This window comes from Acanthamoeba castellanii (genome assembly GCF_000313135.1).
Source record: "Acanthamoeba castellanii str. Neff unplaced genomic scaffold scf7180000084599, whole genome shotgun sequence".
Taxonomy (NCBI): domain Eukaryota; phylum Discosea; order Longamoebia; family Acanthamoebidae; genus Acanthamoeba; species Acanthamoeba castellanii.
In genome coordinates, this window is record NW_004457442.1 from 53,915 (window position 1) to 68,974 (window position 15,060).

General features: G+C 59.1%; 6 protein-coding genes across 6 annotated transcripts; 3 read left to right on the forward strand and 3 right to left on the reverse strand.

The window, feature by feature from the left end:
- Positions 1 to 27: 27 nt before the first annotated feature.
- Positions 28 to 1,653, reverse strand: ACA1_057130 (Ras subfamily protein; the record flags this gene model as incomplete). The annotated part of the gene is made up of 7 exons (XM_004339046.1): positions 28 to 233; positions 305 to 400; positions 525 to 692; positions 772 to 1,035; positions 1,099 to 1,261; positions 1,385 to 1,485; positions 1,590 to 1,653. The coding sequence occupies 7 exons, from the start codon at positions 1,651 to 1,653 to the stop codon at positions 28 to 30; spliced, it is 1,062 nt and encodes a 353-aa protein (XP_004339094.1).
- Positions 1,654 to 1,789: 136 nt separating this feature from the next.
- Positions 1,790 to 4,278, forward strand: ACA1_057140 (Fbox domain containing protein; the record flags this gene model as incomplete). The annotated part of the gene is made up of 10 exons (XM_004339047.1): positions 1,790 to 2,294; positions 2,456 to 2,608; positions 2,749 to 2,925; positions 3,030 to 3,157; positions 3,236 to 3,281; positions 3,363 to 3,439; positions 3,521 to 3,713; positions 3,802 to 3,972; positions 4,083 to 4,141; positions 4,252 to 4,278. 10 exons carry the CDS (start codon positions 1,790 to 1,792, stop codon positions 4,276 to 4,278), a joined length of 1,536 nt encoding a protein of 511 aa, XP_004339095.1.
- Positions 4,279 to 4,592: 314 nt separating this feature from the next.
- ACA1_057150 (uncharacterized protein) lies at positions 4,593 to 8,270 on the forward strand (the record flags this gene model as incomplete). Its single annotated transcript, XM_004339048.1, has 9 exons — positions 4,593 to 5,829; positions 5,947 to 6,099; positions 6,209 to 6,541; positions 6,587 to 6,749; positions 6,850 to 6,940; positions 7,027 to 7,099; positions 7,193 to 7,317; positions 7,398 to 7,483; positions 7,577 to 8,270. 9 exons carry the CDS (start codon positions 4,593 to 4,595, stop codon positions 8,268 to 8,270), a joined length of 2,955 nt encoding a protein of 984 aa, XP_004339096.1.
- A 117-nt stretch (positions 8,271 to 8,387) lies between these two features.
- Positions 8,388 to 9,362, reverse strand: ACA1_057160 (HPP family protein; the record flags this gene model as incomplete). Its single annotated transcript, XM_004339049.1, has 4 exons — positions 8,388 to 8,628; positions 8,706 to 8,841; positions 8,937 to 9,019; positions 9,121 to 9,362. The coding sequence occupies 4 exons, from the start codon at positions 9,360 to 9,362 to the stop codon at positions 8,388 to 8,390; spliced, it is 702 nt and encodes a 233-aa protein (XP_004339097.1).
- A 728-nt stretch (positions 9,363 to 10,090) lies between these two features.
- Positions 10,091 to 13,122, reverse strand: ACA1_057170 (uncharacterized protein; the record flags this gene model as incomplete). Its single annotated transcript, XM_004339050.1, has 10 exons — positions 10,091 to 10,195; positions 10,299 to 10,413; positions 10,484 to 10,549; positions 10,642 to 10,813; positions 10,928 to 11,002; positions 11,139 to 11,997; positions 12,046 to 12,243; positions 12,389 to 12,510; positions 12,586 to 12,715; positions 12,826 to 13,122. 10 exons carry the CDS (start codon positions 13,120 to 13,122, stop codon positions 10,091 to 10,093), a joined length of 2,139 nt encoding a protein of 712 aa, XP_004339098.1.
- A 506-nt stretch (positions 13,123 to 13,628) lies between these two features.
- On the forward strand, positions 13,629 to 14,932 carry ACA1_057180 (Nucleosome assembly protein (NAP), putative; the record flags this gene model as incomplete). Its single annotated transcript, XM_004339051.1, has 3 exons — positions 13,629 to 14,183; positions 14,250 to 14,390; positions 14,486 to 14,932. The coding sequence occupies 3 exons, from the start codon at positions 13,629 to 13,631 to the stop codon at positions 14,930 to 14,932; spliced, it is 1,143 nt and encodes a 380-aa protein (XP_004339099.1).
- Between the last annotated feature and the right edge of the window lie 128 nt (positions 14,933 to 15,060).

A 15,060-nucleotide genomic window follows, 5' to 3' on the forward strand; every position in this document is an offset into this window, starting at 1 on the left:
AACTTGCACACAACGCCGAGGGAAGGCTCATTGCACAAGGCACTTGCTGGAACTAGCGGCCGCGGGGGCGGTCGCGCGGAGAGTCAGCGGCATCCCGTCGAGCACTGCCTTGGCGGGCACCCAGCATCGCCTCAGGTGCGCAGGGCCGAATACCGTGGTGTAGAGCATGTTCTCACTCCTGTGATGACCCTTCTCGAGGATGTTGTTGACCAGGATCATGAACGCCTCGTTCACTGCACGGTCATCACAAGCAACGCTTGCATTAAACGGAGATGCAAAGGGAGATCCACACACACATGTGTACCTCTAATGTCGTCGCGCGAGCTGACCGTAATCGACCCCAGAGCGCCTATCTGGGCCGCGAAGCTCGCTGCCTCCTCGCTGGTCACCTGCCACGCTTCTGCCGGCTGTTCACACTGGCACCCGACTACCGGTGGGAGGCAAGGTTCGGACCAACGCAGCTGACGTGAGACATGTCGTCACAGGGCTGTTGTGACAACGAGTCTGTTGGGGCGTGGACGTACCAACGATGACGCTCGGGATGTTGGCCTTTTGCACGTGTGCGACCCACTCCGGGAGTCTGTCGAACGATTCGCGTTTGGTGACGTCGTACACGAGCACCGCGCCGCAGGCTTCCTTGAGATAGACACGAACCATGTTGCCGAAGCGTTCTTGGTTGGCTATGTCCCACGCTGCACCACAGAGTCCGTGAGCCGTGTGCTGTTAGGGGTTAGATGGCCCGAAGCGCTGCAGAACGAGAGAGTCGCGTACTTTGCACGCGAACTACAGCGCCGTTGACGTCAAGCACGTTGAGCGCGAAGTCCACGCCGATGGTGGTGGCCCGACGGCTCGTTTGGCCCGGGCCATGCCCTGCCCAATGTCGCACGAGCCGCGTTCTCTCGAATTCCGCGTGACCCACCACCACGACCTTCATGATGTGCTCTTGCGAGTCTTGTTGTGACTGCTGCTGCCTCACTATCTTCATGTTGTGCGGCTCAGGAGCTAGCGTCTCATACATCGCTGGTGTCGGGTCTCCTGGAGACCACAACACGTTGATAAGAAGAACTGAACGAGTGGGCATCAGCAGCAACGACGCACTTCCTTCACCTCGTAGCTCGCTTCGCTGCCGGGCGTAGTCTCCCATGCGCGGTCGTATCCAGGCCAGATAGTGCGCCTTGCACGGCTTCGTGCCGGAAGCGAACCACTCGGGGTCACAGAACCGACGCCACAGGCTGTCACTCCCGCTGGCTTGATCCAGCGACTGTGTCGTGTGCGGTGGTGCGTATGTGGTGGTGGTGGTGGTGCGTGCGTGTGCGTATCGGGCCGCTTTCCTGTTACGCCTCGCCTGCAACACTGCCTGCGAATGGTGGGGTGCGCCGCGTACTGTGCAGGTTCGGGCGACGGAGCAGAGGTCGAGCGGGTCAAGGAAACCCAACGCGTAGAGAAGCACTTCCAACGGCAACCGTAGCAGCACGCACTCGCCGTCTGCAGGTGGCGACACGAACACGGAAAAGGAACTCTCTGGAGGGGGAGAAGAAGGAAATCGGGGGGGGGGGACAAAGAACGGAGAGCCGCCGCATTCCACGTACGAGGGATCGGGGCCAAACGGGTGCGATCTTCTACTTTATAGGAGGAGTCAAGGCTGGCAAACATGGCCAAGGTGCCCCCACTGGCCAGACGAACTGAGTTCAGCTTCGTTCTTTAGTTCTCCTCCTGTAGTGTAAAAAGGAGGTGAAAAATTAAAGTTATTCATCTTTTCCATCAGCTGAACAGCTTGCAGCGCAACAACATGCTGCAGGCGCTCTGGGGCCGTTCGAAGCCACAGGCCGCAACCTCAACAGAGAACGGTGGTGGACAAGACCAGGAAAGCGGGACGGTAATCGAAGAAGGCATTCAGGATGCTGAAATTGGAGATGCAGAGACCAGTGCGCAATCAAACCCTGTGAAGAGGAAACGAGAAGAAGCAAAAGAAAAGAAAGAGGAGGGAAACGATAACAAGCTGTTTCATGGAGAGAAGATTCAGGTGACAAATGGCGTTCTGATCAAGAATGGAGTAAAATCGCAAGAGGGAGAGGAAGAAGATGACGCCCATCAGATGCCCATGCAGATTGCGGAGACCAGAGGACAAGGGCACAGCGGTGGGCTCGTGCCATACCAAGAGACGCCCTTCGGCATGCTACCGCCAGAGATGGTGCTCCAAATCTTCAGCTTCTTCCTCGACGATTTGCCCTTCCTCGTGCGCAGTATCGGGCTCACCTGCCGCCACTGGAACGACTTGGCTTCCTCCAACCCTCGTGCGCCCCTCAATCTCTGAGTCTTTGAGCTCTGCTCTTGTCTCCTTTATGTGCTGCTGAGCACTCAGCGCCCAAACAGCTTACCGGTTGAGTTGGCGTGGTGTATGTGCGTGTGCGTGTGCGTGTGTGGTGGTACGTGTGCGTGGCTGGTGTCTGCACAGTGTGGAAGCGAGTGATGGAGCTGGGCCTCAGTGAAGTCCTGTCGTGGACCTCTGCGGACCCGATCGGCGTGGTTCCCAACACCAACGCGCCGCCAGACATCGAGGACAGTTCCTACAAAGACCTCTTCTGTAAATACCACGTCCGCATTCGCAGTGCGTTCCCCTATCCTCTTCTATGTGCAATGCAGCATCGCGTCCCCTTCATGCTTTGCACAACAACAACAACAATAACAACACCAACAACAACCAACACACACCAACTGATTCCTTTTTCAACGTTCATCGGATGTCAGACAACTGGGAGAACGGATCGTACTCCATAAAGGCCCTGACCGGGCACAAGGACTTTATTCGATGTGTACGGTTCGACAAGACCCATCGGGCGGTGAGCAGCGGCGTGGATCGGATGGTGTGCGTGTGGGATCTGAAGACGGGCGAGTGCATCAAGACCATGAAGGGCCACACCGGTGGTACGTTACATTCTGCTAAAAGCCACCATTTGGTAAAGTAGTGTGTCGCGTGTCGCGTGTCATGTCGTGTGCTGCACACGCAATAACGGCCTGCTTTGCTTCAGAGGTGGACAGCGTGGACTTTCACGGTGACACCGTCATCAGCGGCTCTTTTGATTCGACGGTGAGGTTTTGGGATGTGAAAACGGGCGAGTGCACGAACGTGCTGAAAGAGGCGGGCTCCATTTTGATGGTACTGCCCACTGCCGTCACGACGCATCGCCATCTGGCCACTCCTCACTGACTCAGTGCTCATTGTCAACCCCCACAGTGGTGTGTGCACCTCTTCCCCGAGAGCAACAGAGTCCTTTGCCCAGGTTCCGTCGGTAATGACGACCTCTCATACCATTTTCTTGCCTTTTGAGAGAAGCGTCTGACGATTCTTGCCACTCTTTCAGCTTCGTTGGCGCTGTGGGACTCGGAAAAGAGGGAAGTGCTTCATCGATACACGAATCCCACGTCGGCCAACGTGATGGTGAGTTGAACACGCACACTGCTCTCCCCGTGTTTCTTACGCGTAAACTAACTGAGGGTCTTGTGCCGTCGCATTGGCCAGTCCATGTACGCGTGCGGACAAAGCGGACCGGTGGACCCGCTGCTGACCGGCTCGTCGGACAAGATCATTCGACTGTGGGACACCGAGACAGGGTTGTGCAAACTCGAGATGTCGGGACACACAGACAGCATCTGGGCCGTGCACTACGACCAGGGCGCCGTTATCACCGCTTCATCCGATCGAACCGTCAAAAGTATACAACTCAACCCACCAACCCAAGCAACTTTCGTGGCGCTCGGATGGCTAATGATCGACACACCATATGCGTGCGTGGCCCTCAGTGTGGGACATCAGGAGCGGTCAGTGCGTGGAGACGCTGAAAGGGCACTCGGGCACCGTGTTCTGTATGTGGGCCGATGGCGGTCACGTCGTGAGCGGCGACTCCAACGATTGGCTGTTCGTGTGGGAACTCCGGCAGAGACGACGCTTGCAATCCTTCAAGGAACACGAAGGTGTCGTACCCACCAGCACCAACCACCCCACCACCCACTCATGCAGCGTAGGTGCTGAGACATCGCTCGCCCGTGGGCTCACACTTCGTGCCTGGTATCTCTTCTGTCAGGTGGTCTTCGGTCTGTCCAGAACGATTCGCACAAAATCGTCTCAGCGTCGTGGGACAAGGTAACGAGCGAGCTGCTCTCTTTCCTCTCTTCTCTGTTGTCCTGTGCGTTTCTGCTTTTCTTTGCTGATCTTGACCTTCTCACTCACTCCACCCTGTCCACGTGGTCCAGACGATCAAGGTTTGGTCGTTCGTGTGATGAAGGTCCGACCGAGAGAAGCTTTGGCGTGGCCCGTCGGCCCTTTTGGTGTAGAATTCCGATCAGTCGACAAAAAATGCAGATCGTGGACGCACCAAAAAGGCCCGAACGACACGGGAGAAAGAGAGAAGAGAGAGAAAGAACGGGCAAGGAGGAGCGGGACACAGGCGCTGCACAAGAAAAGAAAGAAAGGGAAGGACCCAATAAGGAGAGAAACCATATTATCTCTGAGATAGAAACAGTTGGGGTAGAGGAGGAAGAAGAGAGGGGAAGAATTCTACTCCATTTAATTTTTAACTAAAATTGAGGAGAAGATGAAGGCGACAGCAGAACCGCCGATCGTGGGCGGATCGGGAGAGGAGGCCACCAAGTACATCTTTCGATTCAAGGTCGACCTGGGAGGGAAAAAGCGCCGACGAGGAGGCGACGCCCCCCAGGGGGTGGGTCCCCCTGCTTCATCCTCCGCCCCATCAACATCATCATCATCATCCACCCCTACTTCATCCTTGCCCACCCCTGCCCCGCCGGGTGGGATCGAGCAGTACCTGAGCAAGACCAGGATCAAGCTGCTGCGCGACAAGCAGATCGAAGAACGTAAGCAGCAGCAGGCGCAGCTCCAATCCATCCTCAAGCAGCACGAAGAACAGCTGGTCCAGCGCCAACCACCGCCCCCTTCATCTTCATCCTCCTCTCCTCCCTCTGCCGCCGCTACCCCAACGACCGATCGAGTGCAACCGGGCGACGGCAGCTCGCCAGGTGACCGCCAAGCACCGGCCAAGCCCGAGGCCTCCAGCGGCGGCGGCGGCGGTGGGTTCGACGTGGCGGCGTTTCTGAGTGAGGCCAACGCCGGGACGGTCCACCCGCTGGGCGCGGGCCTGTTCCACAAGAAGCGGGCGCGAGGCGGGAGTAGTAGCAGCAGTGGCTCCACGCCCCCATCGAGATCGACGGGCAAGCGGGAGGCCAAGCGCTCGAGCGACGAGGAGGAAGTGGAGGACTACGATGACAATGATGACGACGACGAAGAAGAAACACGCGCAGTGCAGCCGCAGCCGCAGCGCAAGGCACTAAAGAACGAAAGCGACGGTAATGCACCAAAGAGCGGCGGAAAGAACGAAAACAAAGGAGGCAGAGCAGCGGGATGGCGGAGGGACGCGGAAGCGGCGGTGGCGGTGGCGGCAGAGGAGGAGGAGGGGATGCGGCGGAGCGTGAACGAGGTGGTGAAGCCCATCGGCGGCCGCCGCCTCGCCGCCACCGCCCAGTTCTTTCCTCACACCCCGCCGCCCGGCCTGGGTGGAGGCCTCTCGTCCCCGACCTCCCTCTCCCCGGAGGCGGCGCCGTCGTTGGTCGCGCTGGCCCACAAGCCCTACATGACCGCGGCAGCGCACGCCAGCGGCGACTCCTCAATGGTGGTGCGTCGGCCCAAGCCACCACAAGCAGGCGCACAATCAGCAGCAGCAGCCGGCAGGGGCGAGGCCCAGCAAGCGGCGGTGCGGGGTGTGGTGCCTCTGCGCCAAGGCGGCCGCCACCTGAGCTTCGTTTACGAGGGACTGAGTACGGCGCCCTCCATCGTTTTCGTGCAGAGTTGCTCGTTTCCCTCATTCTCTGCTTTCGCTGCTCTGCGCTTGGCTTGCGGATCGATCCGTGATTGATTGATTGATTGCTGCGCAGCTCTTGTGAGTATGTACGAGACCTACATATGGAACTATACACCGATGCACCCGTCCATCCTGCACGAGAGCAGCGTGCGCCGCATTCTGTGCGGATCCGAGGAGGACACGGGCACTCCGCTGGCGCTGAGCGTCAACGTCGCCCTGGCTGCGGGTACCCCTTTTCTTACCATTCACACACTCGCACCACTGCTGCGCCTGGCGGTCATCAATTCATTAATTCATTGACGTCTGTTTGTATGTCGCGCGCACTTGTGGTGCAGCTTCGTACTGGCTGGGCAATGCCAAGCGAGGAAACGAGTTCTATCGGGTGGCGCGGCATCACCTGGCCTATCTGTTCGACTCCTCGAGCTACGAGGTGGCCGAGGCCCTGGTCACTCTGGGCGTGCTCAGCTATGGGCAGGGCGACGTCAAGCGATTCGGGTACTTTGTGCACCTGGCGAGCACCATCTGCCAGCGGATCGGGGCCTACAACAGCGACATCTACGCCAAATGCGTGATCGCCACCGCCCTTGATCCACTCTGTCCCCAGGAGGACAAGGCCAGCCTCCTGGCCGACTACAACCGCAAGGCACGCCGCTCCCCTTCGCTCGGGCGTGCGTGCATGCGTCCGATAGGGTGTTGTTCCTTTGCTCGATTAGATCGACTGATGGGTCAACTGGGACTGTGTGTGGTGCAGGCACCGGTGAGTCCGTATTACGATAGCACGCGGGCGATCTTCCCTGAGCACTCGGGCGACGTGGTCTTCAACGAGCGATCGCGGATGCTGTACAAGCGCTACATCAAGATACGCGATGCCGATCGGTACACACACACACACACACACACACGCACACGCACACGCACACACCGTGTCGGTGCGCATATGCTCAAGCACCTCGTCTCCACCTGCTGTACCTACCAGGCATCTGTCCGTATTTTGGCTGACGCTCAAGGAGTGGGAGCAAGCTGCCAAGGCTATCGAGCAGCACACCTGCACCAAGCCGCTCCCACAGGTGCGTGTGGCCCATGCATTGGCGGTAAGTGCGTTTGGGGCATCGCTCGCTCAACCTTACGTTCATACAATTCATCCAACGGACAGGCCTACATGGACGAGGCTTCCCTCACGCGGTTCTTGAGAGCCCTGCTGCATTTGGAGGCGATGCTCGAAGCAGGTACGCGCCAACTCTCCCCCGTATCGCGTTGGCGTTGGGCTCGAGCTCTTACCTCACTTGCACCTCCTCAACTCGTCGTTGTGATTTGTATAGACTATCTCGGGGACGGCTTCCACGTGACCATGGTGCTGTACCGGCTGGCCGCCCGCGCTCAGTACCATCTCATGCGCGGAGACGAGGCCAAGGCGTGGTATTGGGTTTCTCAGTCCATCGAATCGGTACGGCCCTGCCCGGCTTCGCCCATCGTGCTGACGTCAGAGCGCACGCTCGCACTCATTCCTTACTTCCTCTGCCACAGCTGCAAAACGTTCACACGGTCCGGATCAGTCCCACCACGCTCCCGGCCTACCAGACCCTCCTCGACGTCCTGGTCCACTTCAAACGGTACCGAGCCATTTGTCTCTTTCCGCTGCTCTACGCACACTCACGCGGTTAACATATGGCGCGCAAACAATATAGAGCGGATTTGGTGCGCAGCGTGGCGACGGTGGCGCGCGGATGGATCGACATCCATCCGGTGTGCCGCTCGGCGGTGGACCACTACCTGCAGCTCGCCGAGGCGGCCGCAGCGACGCCGCCGCCGGCCTCGAGGCCCACTCCTGCCGGACCCACCACCATTTCGACTACTTCTTCTCGGCGGTGCGATGCCTCTCCGGGTGCTGCTGGTGCTGGTGCTGTTCATGTGACTGCTCCCCGGGACTACCACCAGGCACTCGTAGGCCACTTCCCGAGCGACCGCTTCGTCTCTGTGACTGGGACTCGCCACCAGCAGCAGCTCTCCGCGGGCCTCCCCGCGACATCGGCACCACCACCAACCGCAACCGCAACCGCGACAGCGCCGGCGGTGGCGGCGACGACGAGCAGCTTCGTCGTGGGGCGAGCGTGGGGCGAGCCGGGCCGAGAGAGCGGCCAGGACATACCGCATGGGCAGGTCATTCCCCTCGAGGCGAGTGGTCGCGAGTCCTGGAGCGGCGTGGGACCCACGTCGTCGCTCGAGGCCAACAGCGACCTGCCGGTGCCGCCTACCGCCGCCGCTGCCATGGGCCAGCAGCACAGACCGGTCGAGGATTTCGACAGCGGCTGTCTCGTCGGCGGACAACGGAAGGACAACGGGCGGAGCAGCTTCGACTGGTCCCTCTTCCTGCAGGACCTCGAGGCCAACAACACGTGACCCGCACGATGGCTAATTGTAGAGTAGTTCTCGACTGCTTCGGGTGTGAAGTGGAGTGTGCATAGCGTGAACAGAACCTTGTTTTTGTTGTACATCATGTGCTTGCGTTGTTTGTATTTATAACCAGTATCGCGGATACTTCATGTGCGGCGCTCGCGGGAGGTTGTTCCAGAGAAGGGCGACGCCCAACATGATGCTCACGCCGAACAGGGTGGTGAGCACGTAGTAGTAGCCGGCATCGTACACCGTGTCTCCTCCCGTCACTGCTATCAAAGCGGTGGCACCGGCTGGAGGGTGGGGCGTGGTGGTGAGCAGCATGAAGGCGATCGCCAGCGAGACGGCCAATGCGCACGAATACCTGCACGACAACAACAGATCAGCATTCTTTGGCGCTTTGGAGGCCACCAGTCACGCCAAACAGGGAGAAGTGCGTACCATTCGCTGCCCATGGCCTTGTAGCAGGTAACGCCCACGAGCGCAGCGATGCCGTGGCCGCCCAGCACGTTCTTGGGCTGGGCCAGCGGCGACTGCTGCGCGCCGTAAATCAGCACCGCCGTAGCACCAAACGAACCTACCCACACGCATGCAGTCATCCACCCATATGTGTTAGTGGGCTGTCTCGGTTTGCCTGAGCTGAAGGTGAAGCAGATGAATGCAGCCAGGCACCGATGAGAAGTGGCTTATCGAGGTGACTGAACCCGTACTGCGTGACGATCGCAGCCACAGCAATACCCACAAACGAACCGACCCTGTGTGTGTGTTGTGTGTGCGTGTTGGAAACTGCGTGCCAGGTGCGTGTCGTGCGGTTCGCAAGCTTGAGAGGCGAGACTAGACGAGAGCGGGGACGCACCAGGAATAGAAGATGACGATGAGAGGCAAGGGGTAGTTCTGCTTGTGCTTGGACCTGTTCTTGCCGGTCTCCTCCAGCGCGGCGAGCTTCTTGGCGTAGGTCCATGGATTCCACTCCCATCTGTAGTCGAACTCCTTGTGCGTCGGGAACAGGCTGCGCAGGTAGAAGTATAGGAAGTGGCTCGTGAGGAAGGCCTTCGCTTTGGTGCGCGTAGAGCGAGATCGGGCTGTTTTGTGTTCCATCTTTGTTTGGCCCTGCTCTACATCAAAATCTGGGGTGCCGCTTCGGCTCGATTCCATCTCGAGGCCCTCTTCTGAGTCTGAGTTCTTCTCTTCTTCCAGCGACACGACCCCCTCGCCGACGTGTCCCCGCTCGCCCGCAATCTCTATCCTCAAATCGGCCGGCGCACTACCATCATCGCCATCGAGCGTTATTTGTCCCTCACCCACGACTCCGCTCTCGCCGGCAATGCACACCCGCACCGGTGCATCCTCCTCCCCGCCATCTCTTCCGCCTTTGTGATGATGGTCATCGCCTTCTCGTTCCATTTTTCCTTTTCCTTTCTATTTTCTCTCAGCTTTTACCGTGTTCCTGTTTGTGGAACATTGTCGACAATGTTGAGCATAACACTACATTCTGCTATCATCAACATGCGGTTGATGGTGGTGGTGGGCTGCAACTACAGTTTTCTCTCCATGTGGGTGGTGGTTGCTGGGGATGTGGTTGATGGCGGTGGTGAGCTGCCGTGGGCGAGGAGAAGAGGGAGCAGGCAGGAGGGAATGTTGCGTTGGTTGGCCGGAGGCCTGGCGATGGGCAGCTCGCACAGGTGGTCGCGCACGTCGTGGCGCACGCCTCGGCTTACCATGTAAGTGAGCGAGCGCCTGAACTTGTACCGCTTCTCACCAGCGACGTACCCCTCTCTGCACACGCGCGTGCTTTTACCGTCAGCGCGGCAGCTCACAGCCGCCCATTAGGAGTGGACCAGGGATATACCGCGATAAAGAGAGCAGAGGGCAGTAGGCTTCTTCCAATAGGCGCAGGAGGTTATGAAATCCTTGATGAAGCTCGCGATAGACTGGCTCCCTGCAACGATCAAAATAAATAAGCAGGCGAACAGGAAAAACAAAAAACAAAAAAATGTTGATGTGGGGCGTGTACCACTCGGGAAGGAGGAAGACGGGGAAGTCGCTGGACCGGATCACCTCGAGGAGCAGTTCGCGTAGCGTGTCCTCCTTGCCCACGAACCACTTCAACCGCGCAAGGGCCGCATAGGCCGGTGCGATGATCTTGGCCCTGCACTCCAGCAAACCCACCGGCCACCTGATCAGCGCCAACCCATCAGCCTGAACTGGCGAGAACCCACCTGCGCAGGTCGTCGTCGACCACCAGAAACCCGGAGCACGCACTCGAATCGAGTCGCCTGCCTTCGCTGGAGTAGTGGCGTGGCCCGAGGGTGAAGAATGCGTGAGGAATGCGAGGGTCAAACCAGAGAAGGGGAAAAAAGAGGGCAGAGGTGGGCACCGTAGCAGCACCCGGTAGAGGGAGTGGTGGTCCGGGGGAAGGACTGGCGGCCACGCGTACTTGGCGCCCTTGGGATTGCCCGCGGCAGGTGCGGCGGCGGTGTCGCCCGTGTCTTCCGCCGCGCGCGCGTCGCCAGCGGACTCTTCATGATCGCCCTCCCACGGGTGGTCGACTGGGTGCCATGGGGTCAGCCATGATGGAAAAAAGACTTCGCCGGACCAAGGGAAACGTGAACGCGTACAGACAGATTCCCAGCGGTGTAGGTGCGCGATGTCGCGAAGAGCACTCGGCGGCAGGTCCTCGAGTTTGCCGTCCAGATGCCTCGCACCGCTCAAGAGCGCTTGTCCGGCTGACGAAGCATCTGCACGCATCACAGACCATCAGCGACAGTTAGTAACGCGACCGCATGCCCATACGAGCGCACACGACACCACACACACACGACACACACACACGACACACACATGACACCCACACGACACACACTACATACACACCTTGCGAGGGAAGGTGCTCGCAAGCGTCGATCGCGGTAACGGAGACCATGAAGGTGTAGCACAGGCTAGTGTCCTCTGGCAGCTGGTACCCGCGCTCGTGCCAGATCTCCCAGAAGTAGTCGCCCAGCGTCTTCGCTTCGGATTCGTGGTCGCTGCCAGTCGCCGACCTCTTGGCCCGCCCGCTGCCCGTTAGGCTTTGGCCGGTCCCCTCCCAGTTTGTCGGGTCGACCTTCCGTGCGCGGTTGACGAAGCTGGCGAAGGCTTGCCGGGGCTTGATGAGCGTCTCCTCCATGACCTCCCAGTAGTTGTAGTGCGTCCGGCTCTTGAATGCCAGGTACTCAAGGAATGTGCATTCTTCCTTCTTACCAGCATTCGGCTCAAGCGTTTCCGGCCGAGGCGTCGCGGTGGAGGGCATCGGCACCGTCACTCGCAGCACCGCGTCGCTGCAGTCGGCCAGCTCCGACGAGCAGACGCGCCATTGTCCGTCGTAGTGGAAGAGCGACACGAACCGGGCCTTGTCGGAGATCATCAGCTTGAACACTCGCCCGCGGTGAATCCCTCCGCGCGCGTCGCTGTGAAGGAGCCCGGGTCCCAGCAGCGCGTCGGCCTCCTCCAGATTGGACGGCCGGACGTCGGTCATCTTGGCTGGCGGGTAGCACACGAGCCTCGTCGGCTGGCCAACACTATTGTCCGTGGTCGGCGTATTCTCCAGCGACATCTCGATGAGCAGGCCGGACGAGCATTCCTTCACAACCGGGTGGTCGAGCGCCTTGAAGCTGTCGGCATGCAGCATCACCAGCGCGGGACACGTTTCGTCCCTCGTGATGTCAATGTTCAGCTCCTGGTGGCGGCCATTAGTCTGATATTAGCTGATGTCAACAGAGGGGGTTGGACGAGGTTTGAATACCCGGGAGAGTGAGCGGAGGCCGTGGGCGGCGATGTAGGCAAAGGTGGCCAGGCGGGGACCTTCACTGTACGGTGTGCGGAGGTCTGCCGGTATGGGCAGGGGCTCGGTGAGCGCGATGACCTGGTCCTTGAGCTCCCTAAAGAGTGGTCCGTACTTGCGCTTGTAGTCCTCCCACCTCGTCGAGGGATTGGAGGAGATCTGCGTCGTATCGTGCGTGTGCGTGTGCGTGTGCGTGTGCGTGTGCGTGTGCGTGTGCGTGTGCGTGTGCGTGTGCGTGTGCGTGTGCGTGTGCAGTTGAGTGCGAAAACACGACAAGAAGTGCGCACGGGGCCAAAGTACGGACCTCAGGCCAGTAGTGGTTGGGTGCTTGCAGGTCGGTGATGGCGCCGTCCCGTAGGATCTGGAGCGCGTAGTCGAGCGTGCGAAGGGCGTGCATGTAGTTCTTCTTCCCGCGCTTGGCGTCACCTGGGGAAATGGAGCAGTCAATCACGCATGTCCGCCACCCTAGTCTGCCCGTGTACAGTCGGCAGGATGGCTCACCTTTCCATTTGTTCTTCTTGCGCTGCTGCTTGACGTCTCCCAGCACAACCCGCCGGAGGTCCGCCTTCCTCAGCTCGAACGGCACGCGCACGTCCTCTCGCCACACGCACTCCTTCGGCAGAAACAGTGCCTGCCGCAAACGAAAGTAGAATTATTTATTTGTATTTATTTGTATTATTAATATTTAATATTTGGTGTTCGTAAAAATAGGATAAAAAATAAAGAAATGACAAAAGGTACCGTAGAGACCCAGACTACGTTCTCTTGGACGAGGCTGCAGAAGAAGGTGAGGTGGAAGACGGTGATGCTCAAGTTATGGCTTTCGAAGTCGAGGAGGCGACTGCCGGGTTTATCGTCACTGCCGTCGGTGCTCTCAATCACGGCCATAACGTCATAGTCCGACTCTGGCGTAGCGAGGCCGTGGGCGCGCGAGCCGAAGAGGTACACGTTCACCACCCGGTGAGCGTAGGGCAGCGTCGCTGCCAGCAGCCGCTCGACCAGCGCCAGGTCAGCCTGCTTTGGCCTTTCGCACTCCATCTTGGCCTGCCACGGCAACTGCACCGAAAAGCTGGGCGTCAAGGCCGTGAACTTGAACTTCCAAAAAGCATAACTTGCAAAAACAACTTGCAAAAAGTATGTATGAGGACGACGTGACTTGAACACGCAACCTTCTGATCTGGAGTCAGACGCTCTACCAATTGAACTACGCCCCCTTGCCGAAATGAAACCCATTTCACTGTTGATAAAGGGAAACCGAAGGTTATCTTCCATCTGCACCGTGGGGCTTGCATCTGATAGCAAGACCTTTTCCGCTCAAGTTCGTGTCCTCAAGTTGGTCACAACCAAAACAGGCCACCAATCCTTCAGATGAACTTTACGCAACGGCCGGAGAGAAAGGGCGGGAAAACGGAGTTTCTTACACACTTCTCCGTTCCTTGCTTTTTCCTCCGGGCGGTGGCCGTTTCTCCGCCGCAGTGGTTTCTGGCGGCGTTCATCTCTCGAAGATCTTTGTCACGCACCCGAGTCTCACACACATCACACACATGGACGCTGCCAAGGGAGGAAAGAAGGGAGGCAAGAAGGGTGGTAACCAGCCCCAGCAGCAGAAGAAGGGCCAGGCGCAGCCCCAGCAGAAGAAGGGTCAGGCCGCCCCGGCCGCCGCCGCCAAGGGCCAGGCCAAGCCTCAGCAGAAGGGCCAGGCCGCCCCGGCCGCCGCCGCCAAGGGTCAGGCTAAGCCCCAGCAGCAGAAGAAGGGCCAGGCCGCCCCGGCCGCCGCCGCCGCCGCTGCTCCCGCCAAGCAGCAGCAGAAGAAGAAGGGCCAGGCCGCCGCTGCCGCCCCCAAGGAGGAGAAGGCCGTCGTGGCCCAGCCTCCCGCCAAGAAGGCCAAGGCTGATGAGGAGCAGCAGGCCGAGATCGCCGAGCTCAGCGAGGCCGCCCAGAAGGAGCTCGCCGAGATCACCGAGGCGTTCAACAAGATGGCCGATGAGGAGATGAAGGCCGTCGCCAAGATCACCCGCGAGTTCAACGGCAAGCGCAAGCCTCTTCTTGAGAAGCGCAAGCAGGTCGTCTCCAAGATCCCCGGCTTCTGGCTTCAGGCTGTACGCACCTCCAACTCCATGCTTTGTTTTTAAAATCGTTGCCTAATCGCTGTACGACCTTTGCAGCTTGCCAACACTCCCGCCGCTGGTCTCATCAACGACAAGGACGCCGAGGTGTTCCAGTACCTCAAGGACATCAGCGTCATCGAGCCCACTGACGATGAGGCCGACAAGGCCAAGGCTGATGATGATTTCAAGATTGTCTTCGTACGCGCCTCCCTCACCCCTCTTGAGATTTAGCCTCTCACTTGCGTAGAGTGCGCATTTGCTGATGTTGTTCGTTTCTTCTTCGCCTGCCGCAGACGTTCGACAAGAACCCGTTCTTCGCCAACAAGCAGCTCTGGAAGGAGGTCAAGTATGTTGGTGAGGATGAGAACAGGGAGCTCAAGGTCACCGGCTCGCCCATCAACTGGAACAAGGGCAAGAACCCCAACGAGAAGAAGGCTCCCGCCAAGGAGGAGGCCGGCAAGCAGAAGGGCAAGAGGGCCATCGAGGAGGTCGATGAGGACGACGATGATGAGGGCACCTTCTTCGACTGGTTCACCTCCACCGAGGACGAGACCGTCGAGCTCGGCGAGTGGTTCAGGGACAAGTTCTGCCCTCAGGCCGTCGGCTACTTCATGGGCGACGTCTCCGACGATGAGGACGACAGCGACCTTGACGAACTTGACTCCGAGGAGGAGGCCGAGTTTGCCCGTCTCGCTGGCCTCAACGGTGGTGATGACGATGACGAGGATGGCGACGAGTAAACCACACAAGTCTCCTCTCCCTCTTCTTCTTCACTTTACGACGATGTCTACAATACACCTTCACCACCTACACGCTCAAGCAGTGTTCCCAGCTTTATTGCAGCCCATCGCTTGGTGTCGTGTTAAAT